Source organism: Oppia nitens, unplaced genomic scaffold (genome assembly GCF_028296485.1).
Source record: "Oppia nitens isolate AA-2021 unplaced genomic scaffold, nextdenovo-longstitch-racon4-pilon3 scaffold5_pilon_pilon_pilon, whole genome shotgun sequence".
NCBI lineage: Eukaryota > Metazoa > Arthropoda > Arachnida > Sarcoptiformes > Oppiidae > Oppia > Oppia nitens.
Window position 1 is genome coordinate 8,033,692 of NW_026533243.1, and position 15,760 is coordinate 8,049,451.

The 15,760-nt window shown below is 26.2% G+C and overlaps 1 protein-coding gene across 1 annotated transcript; it reads right to left on the reverse strand.

Annotated features, from left to right (window-relative positions):
* Positions 1-12,569: 12,569 nt before the first annotated feature.
* LOC128960960 (protein DGCR6L-like) lies at positions 12,570-13,934 on the reverse strand. The gene is made up of 5 exons (XM_054307144.1): positions 13,692-13,934; positions 13,422-13,582; positions 13,115-13,200; positions 12,943-13,014; positions 12,570-12,804 (listed from the first exon to the last, which is right to left on the reverse strand). The coding sequence occupies exons 1-5, from the start codon at positions 13,805-13,807 to the stop codon at positions 12,664-12,666; spliced, it is 576 nt and encodes a 191-aa protein (XP_054163119.1). The 5' UTR covers positions 13,808-13,934; the 3' UTR covers positions 12,570-12,663.
* Between the last annotated feature and the right edge of the window lie 1,826 nt (positions 13,935-15,760).

Genomic DNA, 15,760 nt, shown 5'->3' on the forward strand with positions numbered 1-15,760 from the left:
AGCATAATAATTAGTAGTTTTTAAATAATGATTTATTATAACTACTATAAGTATAATAATAAGTAATCATTTACTTATTAATTATGTTTAATATAAAATAATGGTATTTCTAAATTACTTTAATAATGTTTATTACTGTCAGTGAATAAAAACAATATATTAATTATGTTAAATGATAGATAAAATATTAAATAAATTAAAATCATATAGATTTATTAAGCAACATTAACAACATGTTAAAACTATAATTTATATTAATTATTTAAATAAATTAACTTGTTTAATTGTAAAATATTTAAAAAACGCAACAATACATAAATATATTTATTTAATACAAAATTATGTCATAAAAATATTATAAAATTAGTTTATAATAAGCATAAAAATTTATAATAATTCAATATTGATAATTAAATATTTTTATATTGTAAATAATTAAATAAAACTGTTATAAAATAATATAACACTTACAGTAATTATCAGATAAGTTATAGAAAAATATATTACAATAACTTTTTATATAAAAAGTTGTATTATATAAGATGTATTGATAAAAAAGGCATTAATTGTCGACTAATTTTTATCATTTTTTTTGCTGTTAACAATTGCCGGCAAAAGTGATGTCAAATATTTTGAGAAAAGGATTGAACTGCGAATTAAAGGGTTTGGGGCAGAAATGTATGACAAATACGTAACGTGAGGTCTTGAGCTCAAAAATGGACAATTTGTGATCCGATTGGATCTGTTTGTAACAACAAAGCAACTCTTGTATTCATATGAAGATTTGATCTCTAATTTGTTAATTCATACGACCAAACAAATTGAAAAATCTGAAGATTTAGCGATTAATATGTTTTATCGATTTGTTTTAAAGGCTAATAAATATTCGGGTTTCAAATGGTTTGAAATGAGTCTGATTTACGCCAATGAGTGCTATCATCACGCGTTCATCATATCGTCGGTCGTGGAGGACATCCACAAAATCAGAGCAGCGAAGACGGCATTCATTGATAAGTACGGTGAATGGTTGGTGCCATTCGCCCGGTTGGCTAATCTACCCGAAGCCGAATCAGCGCCATTATTCTGATCTGGCTGTATGTGCCCATCAATACTTTAAGTCATGTCATAGTCTCTACAGACAAATCAAATTTCAACCGTTGAAAACAAAAACACCGATTGAAGTATTGAGAAGATATGCCGGTCTTAAAATCAATTGTAAAAATAGTCGCCAAGAGTTAGACAATAGTAGGAAACAACTTGAAATGTTGGACATTGATTGTGATTATAGTTTAGTCTATGAAATTGATTGTTCAGAATTTAGACTTTGTTTTCATGATATTAAACTATCTGTATATCAAAATCTAATAATTAATAAAAAATTAATACAATTCCATTAATGCATTATTATGACTGACTGATTGTTAAACAAATTGATTATCTGATATAGTGACTAATTGAACTAGATAATTTATTTTATTTTTAATTTTATGATTTATATTTTGTTTCAAAATATTAAATTTATTATTTAGTATATTATATTATTTATATTTATCTATAATTATTAGAGACGTCAAACTATATTAATCAAGAAAATAGATATTATATAATACGGATCATTTTTTGATAAAATTTCACTACACATACACATATTTTATTAAAAATTTCAACATTTATACAGAAATAAATGATTAAAAAGTTTATAGAAAAGCATTGATTTTTAACAAAATTATTTGAATTTAATTTATTAATGTATAAAAATTAATGACTTTATATGAATTAAAAAAAAATTGTGTCATTAAATATGTATTAATAATGAATTTAAATATAACAATTTAGAGATATTAATATATATACATGCATTTTCTCATTTATTTTGTTATAATTTTAAAACTATTTAACATAAATTTTATGCTATATTTTTGAGGATATAACCTTTTTTACCAAAAGTTGGTATAATTTTATCAATCAATTATTGAGATATTAAGCTTCAAAGAGTCGGACATCAATTTGTCAATATCTATATATGAATTTTTGAGTTTTATTTTATATATTATTGTTAAGACAAGCAATTAATGACTCATTTAATATCAATATAGTATTAAATATTTTAGGAATTATTTATTTTGTTATTTTTATCACTTAAATACTGTATTGTAGTATGAAATCAAACTGAAAATTACTAATTATTAATTTTTTTAAATAAAAATAATTAAATAAAGTTTTAAATAAAAATAATTAAATAAAGTTTTAAATAAAAATAATTAAATAAAGTTTTAAATAAAAATAATTAAATAAAGTTTTAAATAAAAATAATTAAATAAAGTTTTAAATAAAAATAATTAAATAAAGTTTTAAATAAAAATAATTAAATAAAGTTTTAAATAAAAATAATTAAATAAAGTTTTAAATAAAAATAATTAAATAAAGTTTTAAATAAAAATAATTAAATAAAGTTTTAAATAAAAATAATTAAATAAAGTTTTAAATAAAAATAATTACATAATATTTCCATTGATTACAAGTCACAGAAGTTGTGGATAAATATTATTATAGAAAATAAATTAAATACAAAAAAAATTGCGAAAAGTTATGAAAACAACATTTGTTTTGCAAAAAATAGTTGTAATTTGATATTAAATGATAACAATAACAGATGTTTGATATAAAAACAATTAACAAATTAATTGTCGACTAATTTTTTAATACCAATATTATGGCATCAGTTGATGAATCAACAGTTGTGTATCAATCAACTGATGGATCAGTTGGCGACACCAAATCAGACCTACAAAAGCCGATGACATCTAATGGACAACAGTTGCCGCCACCACTCGTATTGCCCGACAGTCCGGGTGATGACCCGTTGTTTATCTCGCGATTAAAGTATTTCACGGCCACATCACACTGTCATCGGTGGACAAAGAATATGAAGAATGTGTCGCAAAATGGTTTTCATCAGCTCTGGTGGTCAGCGATATTGTCTGAGCCGTCGATTATGACATTAATCAAACAAATATTTGGCGATAATATAGTATATATTAGTGATGATCAATACAAGAAGTACTTCGGCATAAAGTTGGACACGAGTGCCAACATATCCGATCACCAGTTAAAGGCCAATCATTTTTTGCTATTCATTATTGCCGGCAAAAGTGACGTCAAATATCTCGAAGAATGGACTAAACGGCGAATTAGAGGTTATGGAGCCGTAATGTATATCAGATACCCGACGTACGGTCTTGAGCTCAAATGCGGTGAATTTGTGGTCCGACCGGAACTGTTTGCTACGACAAAGCAAGTCATGTATTCGTATAATAAATTGATTTATCATTTGATTTGCCACAGCTTTAATAAGACTTCTTCTGAAGATTTAGCAGTTCGTGATTTTTATCGATTCGTTTTAATGGCAAATGAATATTCTGGTCTTAAATGGTTTAAATTGAGTCTGAAATACGCTGATGACTGCCATAGTAAAGCATTGATTATTTCGTCGGTCGTGGAGGACATCCACAAAATCAGGGCAGCGAAGAGTGCATTCATTGAGAAGTACAGTGAAAATTTGCTACCATTTGCCCGACTTCTGGATTTACCCGAAGCCGAGTCATTTAATCAGCGCCATTATCCCGATTTGGCTGTCTGTGCTCATCAACATTATACATCACTAGAGTCCACGGGTCTCTACAAACAAATCAAATTTCAACCGTTGAAAACAAGAACACCAATTGAAGAATTGAGACGATATGCCACTCCTAGTATTCCCTACTGTATTGACATCATTGAGAAACAAGAGATAATCAAAGAGTTGGATCAAATTAGGAAACGACTTGAAAAGTTGGGCATTGCTTGCGATAATAGTTTGGTCGACCAAAACATAGCTAAGTTTGACAATTTAATCAAACAATTTCCAATTTTCAGTAAAGTTTCATTAGTTGATAAAACTGAAACTTCGGATAAACTGTTAGTTAGTTTAATGGATAATATGACTTTTGATGAACAAATTGAAGACATATATGATTTCAATGAATCTCTAGATTATGATTACAATGACGACGACTTTTTTTAATATTAATAATTTCATATTTCATTAGAATATATATATATATTTGAAAAAAATAAGTAAAGCATATTTACAAAAAATTGAAGTAAACATTTTTATGTTATCATATAATATCATACAATAATAATTTTTTATGATTAATAAGATATAATAATTATAATATGATTATCAATAAACATGTGATACTTTTAATAGTTGTAGTTTTAATTTTAATACTAAAAATATTTCTTTCAAATCAAACAATTTTCTAAACATTATTATTATAATAATTGAATTATCTTTTATTGTATAAAATTAACTGATTACCGTAATTTTGATTTTTATATTAAATGATATTATATATGAAATTTTTCTATATTTTTAATTTAACCAAATCAACTGTGTATCTAATAAGTGAAGAGTTATTAACTATTGTTGTAAAATATATAATATAACAGTAATATAATTAATATTACAGTAATTTTTATACAAGTTTGAAAAATTATGTTTATTTAATAAACTTTATTTTAAAAACTAAACTGAAATTTAAATTTAGCAAAAATATCTAAATTATGAAAAGAATGTGTTGTAAAGGCTAAGTAGTTGATCCATGTCTTAGAATTCTTCAATATTACACTATATTATAATTATTATGACTCTAACGGGTCATCTATAATATTATAATAGAGAAAATAAACGTCTAAATGATCGGTAATATCTGTTCCCTGAATGCCGTTATACTGACCGGTCATTATAGATAATTGTACTGTATATCAGACATAACCGGAGGTAACCAATTGGTTTGGATTTGCCTATCAATTAACTACTGATTACAGGAAGAGTGAGCCACCAGTGCTGTGTGACATCTGGTTCACGATAATGAGGTAAAGAAGCTATCGATGAGTGCATTGAGTTCGCTAATGAGCACCGGATTCTCGTCGAACCGGTATTTATGACCGTTTTTGACACAATCATCACCTCTTAACACAACTTTTTGTACGCTTTTCTCCCAATTCTTCCTCTTAGTCAACCCACAAAAAAACAGTGCACTATAACTACAATTTAGATGTTACCGACAAACCCAATCATATGACCGCTGAGGTCGGTGCTCATCAGGTCTACAATGACCTCAAAAAAACAACGGATAGAGGAAACAAATACAATGTATTAAATGTATTATGAATTATATAATAATAACTTTATATTATAATGTCAAACCCACCTAAGCTTAAAATTTTTTAAAGTTATATATACTTATTAAGTGAAGTTTAACATAATTAAGTAATAGACAGTAAATTTATGTATAGCTATTAGTTTATTATTTTTTATATATTAATAAAGATATTTTATTATAATCGACAACTTTGTATGGTTCAAAATATTATAAACATTATTAAAACGATGATAATTTACGATACATGTATAATCTGATTGGAAAACTATTACAATCAGTTCAATAAATCAGGAAATGTCAAAAACAATATTTAATTTTATATAAGTTTCTCTAATTTTTGTTTGTTATTTAGCAATAGGTGTAGTTGTAAGCCTACGATACTATTTTATCTATTTATCATTTACAGTGTACAGTATATTACATTATATACTATACACTGTATATTACAGTATACAATATATTTATAACGGTTACCTGAGCCAATAGGGCAAAAAAACATTATCAACTCTAGGAATGGTAGCTCTGGTAGAAAGCCTAGTCTATTGACTGTACTGTACAATTGGAAGCGGTATCATAAAAATGATAAAAATCATTGGAATCGGGAAAACATGCATTAATTAGGGATAAATCGGGAAATTGTATTTTTCAATATTTACTAGAATTAACTATATTATGTATGACTAGTTTATACATTTATATATAATAATATAATTAGTAATTAATAATTACTAATTAATTAGTTAACTTAATTAATAATATATTAATTTACATATATTTAATATGAAAATTGGGATAATTTTTTAAAGACTTTAATATTATATAATTTTCTATAAAATCTAAAATAAATATTTAATAAAATAGCTTATTTATAGCATATACTTTATATTATTTTTAAAATATTTATTGCCAACAATTTGAGCAATTAATAAATTTTAACAAAAAAAATCGTGAATTCCCGAAAAAAATATCTATGACTAACATTTTACAACTCTATTTTCTATGACTAATCACTTGAATGAGTGAAAGTGTAAAAAACTTTCACTTTTTTTTATTTTATATATAGGATTGAGTGATACGGAAGCAATGGATAACTTTGGAAAAAGTTTTTAACTCTTTAACTCTTTGGTTACTAAAATCAGAGCTGAAGGACGACTAGCAGTCAAATATATGAACATTTGAATGTTAACAGTGCGTTGTCCTCCACACAGCACCGGGACTATGACCCCTAACCATTCATATGAAGGATAGATAGTTTGGAGAGCTTCCGTTGCCGATCATTGGGAAGGCATTTGAAGGGCGGTCTCACTGCCAAATGGATGCACTTGAAGGTCGTGCTGAGGGCACAGTCAAGAGCCGGACATTGCTCTTTGCCCGCACAACTGCACCCTATCATCCATACTCTCATTCTCTCTCTCTATCATTAATCATATAATACTCTAATACTGGATGTCAATAACACTGTATAAACCTAACTGTACTGTACTTTATAGTTAGTGTACTTACAATACACTATATTATATTAGTGTATACACTGTATATCTAATATATTTTATACCTTTAATAATAAAACAAACAAATTTGAAAATTATAAGTCAAAGAACTCACTCACTTAATACTTACAGATGTTGTTGTGTTTTTTAAATCTAATTTTTATATTATATATATATATATTACGGGTAGGAAAAAGTTTCGAGACAAAATTGCATAAAAGTTGAAACTAATTTAATTAATTAATATCAATGTCTTGATTAATAAAATATTCGCCGTCTTTATCTATGATCTTCTGCCATCTCATCGGTAACTCATTCACCCCTTTGCTGAAGAAGGCTTCGTCTTTAAGAGCCAAATAATCATTGATGGCAGTTTTGACCCCCTCTTTGTTATTGAAACGTTTACCATCTAAGAAATGCTTCAAAGATCGGAACAAATAGTAATCGGACGGTGCGATATCTGGGCTATACGGTGGGTGAGCCATGACTTCCCAATCTAGGGTTACCAACTTTTGGCGGGTCATTTTTGAAAAATGACTACCCATTTGGCTTTTTTTGCCGGTGAAAACTCATGAGGCACCCAAACTCGCGCCAAATATCTAGTTCCAATCTTTACCAAATGATTCAAACAGTCTTTTGGTCCACCTCGAGTATCATACCAATCTCCGTGGTACTTAATCTGGGGTCTTCATCTATCAGGGATCTGATATAATCGTCATTAACCTTTGATGGCGCACCCGATCTTTCCTTGTCTCCCAGACAATAGTCTTTATTGTCAAATCGCTGAAACCACTCGTATACTCTGCTTTTAGAGAAAGCATTTGGATACACTTCATTAATTTTCTTGAATGTCTCTGATGCACTTTATCCACGACGATATTTGTTAGGCATGACATTACGGATATGTGGATCTCTTGATGATAATCTATCTACCACTTTTACTATTGAAGACATCACCAAAACAACTGATCACAAATGAAAACTAAAGTATTGACTACTGATTTGATTATAAAAAATTATGACAACAATAACAGAGACCATACAGTAATGACGTAAACTTAGGTTTCTTTGTTTGTCTCGAAACTTATTCCTAACAGTAATATATAACATTGGATGAATATTTTTCTATGTGTTAACCACATTAGGTTATCACTTAAACGATATATTATAGGCAAAAAAAGTTGTATACAATTATAGATTTTTTGAACCCATTTCTATGGCTTTCTGTTTCATTGAAATGTGAATTATATTTTACTATAACTAAAATATTAGCCTTTTTTAAAATATAAATCTAATTTTATTTCATTTTAATTCACAAATGTCCATTAATATAAAATATTATCAATTATTTTATATATTATACTTTCAATATATGGTCATATAAAATTTTATATAAATATAAATTCTAGTTTTATCATTAAATTTAGTTAAATATAACTAAATTTAAAAAAACTTTATTTATTTAGTGTTAATAAATAAATGATAACTGTTGCCAATTAATTGATTATATATTATAAATATATATATATGAAAATGTATGTTTAATCATATAAAAAATGTTAATATAGTAGAGATTAATACAAACAAACAAAATGTAGAAATGTAATATAATATAATACTATATTATACATAGAGTATAATTTATATATTTATTAATAGTCGCAATTTAATATCTACATTGAATTTTTTATAGTAATGTAATTATCATTGGATTTCTAGGTATTGGAAAATCGAGTGAAGCAACAATAGTGAGAGAGAGAGAGAGAGAGAGAGAGAGAGAGAGAGAAGAGAGAGACATTGACGTATTGGTTAGAGTGATAGCTCTACGAACTATTACTACTACTACGACTACTACTACCATAACTACAACTACTACTTCTACAGAAAGAAAGAGAGAGAGAGAGAGAGAGAGAGCACATCCCGATATTGAGGCTCTGGAGTGTCTGAACTCCAATGTCGCGAATACATCGCGGAAAAGTTATGAACGCAAAGGGTTGGCCATCAGGTGCTATGTGGGCCTTGAATCGCTGTTGAGAGCATCGGGTGGCCGTGAAAACTCTGCGGCGACCTTCATAGCTCTCAACTGACACAGTTTCGAGGGTAACGCCTCAACCAAAGATCTCATCCTAACCTTGGCTTCCCATTGAACGCCACCATCAGTAGCGCATGTATTGCTTCAAACGGCTTCTCTCCCATTGCCACCAACAGTAATGTACAAAGAAATCATGTATTACTGCTGAATGTCTGTCTCTACTGTATATTGTAGTATATATTAACAATAAAGCATAGAAAAAGTGCATACAATGTATATAATTGGAAAGGTCGGTTAGGTTGAGTTAACAATAGACTAACTAAATGTTTATGATTTGTCCTGGACAATTCCATATTATTTAAATAATTTAAAAAAAACTATTTAATATGTGTATTGTAAATTTTTATTAAATTAAAATAATAAAGTATATATATATATTTTTAGTAAAATTATCCGAGATATTTTTTATGATTTTCTAATTTAATGTAAAAAATTATTCACTATATATATCCAGTATTTTCCTTAAAATCATTTAACAACTCTAGTTTACAATGAATTACACATGTATGTCAAATAACTATTATTAAATCACTGATATTTAATAAATAGATTAATATAGTTTTAATATAAAAGGCTAGCAATAAAAAATTTACAATTGTTATTAACTAAAATTAAGTAATTTGATGTATTTTTATTAACAATAGATGAGTTGTATTTTTTAAACAATAGACTATAAATATGTTAAATCATATATAATAAACTTAGTAACTATGATATATAAAAAATAAAATTTAATTTGTAAGTCATTTATTAAACAAAATTGTTATTTTAATAGTCCATAAAATTAAAATAATAATATGATATTAATTAGTAATAATTTGAATATATTAATTTTGGAAAAAATTATTTAATTGAATAAATGGCAATAATCATACTAATTAAAAACACATAAAAAAATTTATTAACTATTTATCTATAATAAAGTAATAATTTGAATTTTGTAAATTAATAATAAATAAATATAACCTATTAAGATAAATATTAAGATAATATATAACCTAAAAAAATAATTTAATTAATAAAAAATATAGAATATATATATAATTTAAAATTCATTAAATCTATTGTCGCATAATATGAGGTAATTAATGGATACAAAGACACCGTGAGTCGGGCCCACCGTTCAGGGTCTCCATAAAAATAAGGTGGGTTTCAGCCGACTGATCACAATATCAGCTCCGGTATTAGGTCTAAACTTTGACCATGACTTCCCCGACAACAATAGACCGATCCATATTCCATACGATAACAGTGCCAATGAAGGTCAGCCCATCCGCCAAAGCTATTATATATTTTTAACCTTTTGGTTTAGTCGAGTCGACTGTTCCTCCGAGAGAGTGGAGATAAGGTGTGCGCATACATATCAATGATATGATATCATACATAAATACATACACACATACAGTACATACATATCCAATGGATATTATCCATACAATTGCATATGCTTTACACACTACTACACACTACATCCTATGTATACAACACACTATCCAATGCTTATGTATGTCTTTTTCTACTCCTCCTGTCCTTGCCATACATACGGAGAGCACTAGCTATCGGTGCTTATGAAGGTTGCGTTGGTCTACTGTTGAGCGCAAAGTAGGTGACAAAAGTAGGTGAATGGGACAGTATTGAGGAACTTTGGGTCAAAATGAGCTCAAAATTGAAGGGCACACCACTCGTTTCAGACCAGATTTTACTCTTGAAAGTTATAGGCATCGCCTCTTAATGCCTCTGTTTGTGTCCGAAATCCAATTTTTGGGGTTTATAGGTTTCTGATACCTGTGCCAATTGCACTTACCGGTAGTTTAGTTTAGTCAATGTTCCCCTCTAAATGTTATGCTTTTATTTATTTATTTATTTTTTCATAGTTATTGAGAGAGAAAAAATGGGATCGGGATATATATATATATATATATATATAAGTGAAACTTATTATTGACACCGATTTACTATCTATGACCTTATACACGACTACACGTCCACCCCATGACTTACATGGAAAAGGACTGGTCCACCAAATGCACTGGTGGTCATGGGCTATATGAGTCACTTTCATTGGACTATTAACTTTCATTACCGGATGTACCAATACATGGGTCTAATACATGGAGGGGAAAGTGATATTTTAGAAAGAGAGAGAGAGAGGCAGCTTTTTAGCAGATCTGCAATATTTGTGGGAAAGTTGTATGGATGGACAGGTATGCATATATTTACAGTTATAACGGTTTCAATATTTAACATTGAACAAGTTTCCGGTAGTTATAGCTGTAAGTTATAATATATCGTATATTGAATTATAAAGACAAACATCCTTTTTCTAAACATACATCCCATGGTTTTTATCCCATATCCCTTAGAAGTTAAGGGTCAATATTCGGCCGCACGATGACTGTGCCGTATGGCCGGTCGGGCGTTAAAAACTAAAATAATGTGTTTTTGGGTTATATAAGTACAGTATTTTCAATGGTAATAATGAACTCTACATATTATTATTATTAATATAACATTTAAAATAAAGAAGAGAAAATAAACACTAAAAAAGAGAGTGCTATGCATAATATGATATCAATACTATTGTATATTTGGGGAACTCATATGTAGGCCAACGAACTACTTGAGTGCCAGTCCTTTGTTTTATTCTTCTGGATCTCTCTCTCTCTCTCTCTCTCTCTCTCTCTCTCTCTCTCTCTCTCTCTCTCAGAGTGTCTTAAATAGTGTTATTTCCAGCAATACCTCAAATCCTCAATAATCTTAGCCCACTATAAATATATTGAGATCATTGTGTCCATTGAGTGTTTCGACTCATAACGAGCTCATTGGGCTGAGCACTGGCCTCGAAATCTAAGCAAACTGTGCTATTGTATGACAGTTTGGTCGACACCTGATTTACTTTTCTATTTTAATTCCTGCCTTTTGCACCAAATCTAATGCCATATGAACTCAATTTGCAGCAAATTGTATCTAAATATTCATTTTAGCCAAATTTTTTTGGGGTTTGCGGACCATAACTACAATGAAATACAAGAAAAAGTCAATGAAAAGCGATAATACTTTCAATTTTTTTCTGCTTAATTCATAACAATCCTGAAACACAATTCAGATTTTGAGAGCAATTTATTTTAAGATAAATCCCATGTCTTTCACATTTTTAATGCCTATTTATACTGTATATTAAAAGGTTCGTTGTAACGGTTAATAGCAAATTTAGTCCATTTCCTAAATACTAAATGTATTAATTAGTATATCTAAAAAAAGTATTTTATATACAAATATTGTAAAATAAATTACTTCAATTAAAAGCTTACTTTCCCACATATTTTAGTTATAAAAAAATTAATTATACTCTCATTTTCTTAATTGTCGGCTAATTTATGTTAACACTACTACAACTACTACTACTTTATATTATTAGCACATATATGTTAGCGTAATGTATTTAAAAAAAAATATTACATAAAACGATTACCGGTTAATAAATTAATTTTTTATATATAAATTAAAATTACCCTTATCATTTAATGAAAATATTGTTAATTAGTTTTTTCTAAGTTATAGTATAATAGCAATTGATAACATAATTAGAATAAATAATTTTAATAAGACAATTGCTTACCAAAAATATAATTTACAGTAAAATAAAAATCACAAAAAACTAATAACTATAATTTATACTTAGAAAATAATTAACAAAATTATATATATTTAAAAATAAAATTTAATAGTTATTTGCTTAATTTACAAAATTCATGCCAAAATAATTTATAATACAGTATATAAAAAATATTATATAAACAATTACAGTGATGTTTATGTACGATAATAGCTAATGTAATTAAATTATTATTATTATTATCACTAATTCACTCTAATATTTGTCGGTCGGTTCAATCGATAGTCGGGTAATAAAATCCAAAATATACATTTGTAGCTGTATTTCGGTCGGATTGTTGGTCACATAAAAGCCAGGAACGCCGGCCCTCTCGAGCGTCGCCTGTTGGTCGCTAACCTAACCGTTCAAAAAATAATTGTAATCAAATAATTTGCAATTTAAATATAATGTTAGAAAAATCAAAATAAATACTAAAATTATATTTTTATACAAAAAAAAATAGTAACTAATAATATAAAAATATTGTTCACTAACTGATTGATCCAATTCGTTTATAGTCTTCATATCAATTTTGTTAGTTTCTTCATCGATATATCTGTCGAGTCTCTAAATTCATGGTATTGTTTAAAAAAAATATCATTTAATACATAATTTAGACAAAAATGTAAAAATCTAATCAAAATAAGTGACACTTTTTTTATGATACCCTTTCATCGCGTTCTATCTCTTCGGTTGTCATCGACTTATCCACTGTTGCCGATCGGTGTTTCTTTTGTTGTTCAACTTTCATCTCTTGTAAATAAATAAATAAATACAAAACAGTAAATATATGTATTAATTAAATTGTAAACAAAAATCTTCTCAATTAAACAAAAAATCAATAATTAATTCAATTAGCAATCAATCTATTGATTCATTTATTTCTTGGATTACGATATCAATTGAATGAATGAAAAACGAGTTTTAAAAACAATTTTTTAAAAAAAAAGTCATTAAACAAGTGATGTAAACACCTCTGAATTTGCCGACGGCTTTCTGTCTTCGCTCGAATAGTGACCGTTCGGTTATGTGCTGCAAGTCTTTCAGTCCGCTAACGATCTGACCGATCGAGTTGTCGAGCAAACAGTTGGCCAACGAAGACAACAACTCGTATGGCATTCGCTGTTGATATACACTATACAAGACATGAGAGATAAACAAAATGAAATAAAGATATTATTAGTTTCAATCAATGAGTTTGTGGATCAAATTCGGTGGTGATATTGGATGTATTGGACACTAACTTCGGTAACTCGAGGGCCATCTGTTGCAATTCGCTTTGCAACTGATAGTGTCTTTGCTGAAGAAATTCCCGACGATTCAGCTCTTCAGCGGTTTCGGTCGTCAAATAGTTGTTCATTGTTTGCAAATACGGATCACATGTCTTGAAGAAGAAGAAGAAGAAGAAAAAGACGAAGAAGTGATCCGATAGTTAAGTGAAGAAAACAAACAAACTGTTCGTTAATAACGTTACTTTTGATCTAAAACTAACTAAAATGAACGTAATTTATGAATTGAATTAAATATTTATTATTGTATTAATATTTTAATTATTAGTAAAATATTTATAATTATTGGTCTATTAAATAAAAATTTATATTAAATTTGAACTATAATTATATGAAAAAAAATATTTTTTTATTAATTTGTTATTTATTAAAATTTATTTAGAAAATAATGTTTATTATAATATGTTTATATAATTGACTGAAGTTTTGTAAAATATTTAACTCTGGAAAAAGTTATTAATATTTTTATAATTAATTATAAATTAATTTATTTCATTTCTTTATAGTTTCTCTTTTTTATTAAAATTTTTTTCAAAATATAACATATAATGAGAAATATTTTTCTTATAGTTAGATTAATTTTAGTTTTTTTTGTTGATTTAATGTTTTAAAATAAAATATTTTTATATTAATCTATAGAAATATTGTTAGTATTAAATGGATGTCATTTGTGAACATAATTCAATATTAAACAAATTACCGGGAATTAATTTTTTAAAATTAAATATTTTAGACAATTTAAATTAAAGATTTGTATAATAAAAATAACATTGATTTTTATTATAAATAAATTATTTAAAAGTCCTAGGTGCTAGTATTGTTTAAGTTATTCTATAAAAAATAATTTAATAATATTTTTGTGTATTTTAATTTTATATTTGTATAATCATAAACTAAATTTCCATTATGGATCTTATATTTTATTATATCATTAAAAATATAATATTATATTATAAATTTACTAAAATATATTTTACTTATTGAATAAAATTGAACAATATAATATTATAATTTTAAGAAACTCAATTTAAAAATCGATTGAATACACTGAAAACATAAAAATATAATTTATGATATTTATTAAAATATAAAGATATAATGTATAAAAATAAATTACTAATTGACGTCAAAAATATCTCTACGTATATAATATATGAATTTTATATTATAATATTTTTTAAAAAAAACTATAATGAAAATTTTATGTAAATTTAATTTTATATATATTAGCTTATTAACTTTAAACAAATTATTAAATAATATTTTAAAAACTATTTTTACTTAATTAAACTATAATTACTGTAATAAAATTTATTAAAAAATAATAAGTAAGCTATCGATTTATATGGAAACTTATTATTGATAAATTCAGCATGATAATTAATTTATTATTGGCAATTTTATTATTAAATTATTAATACAAAAATTATAAATAGAAAAATACAAATATAATTATAGTAATAAATTAATTAATCGATAATAATTAAAGCTAAAATAGCTGTTAAAAAGATTATCAAAAAATTGCATTAAAACACTACAATATTAACATATTTATTATAAAACTTATATATATATACTGTATAAAAAACAATACAATCATTATAATATAGTAGTCTATATAAAGTATAAATCTATTGTTAATATAATAAATGATGGACTAAATTGTTAATACAACCGCTAATGATAAACTATCATTGAGTTTATACATGAGTTACTTAATTAGTTTAACGCTTTTGTATAAATTTATATATAAATTTATTATTGTATTTAAATGATATAAACTAAAATAATATAAATTTATAATAAGCATCATATTGTTGTACAAAAAAATAGTGTAGGTTTTTTGAAATAAATAAGCATTATGTAAATAAGTATAATTTATTTATTTTTTATTCAAAAATTGTTTATTTAGTAAGCTTATTTTTATTAACTTATTATACGAAATTATATTGTCAATATAAAAATTATTTATTTATATAAATTTTTATATGTATTAAACAATTAAATCAGATTATTTGTCTAAA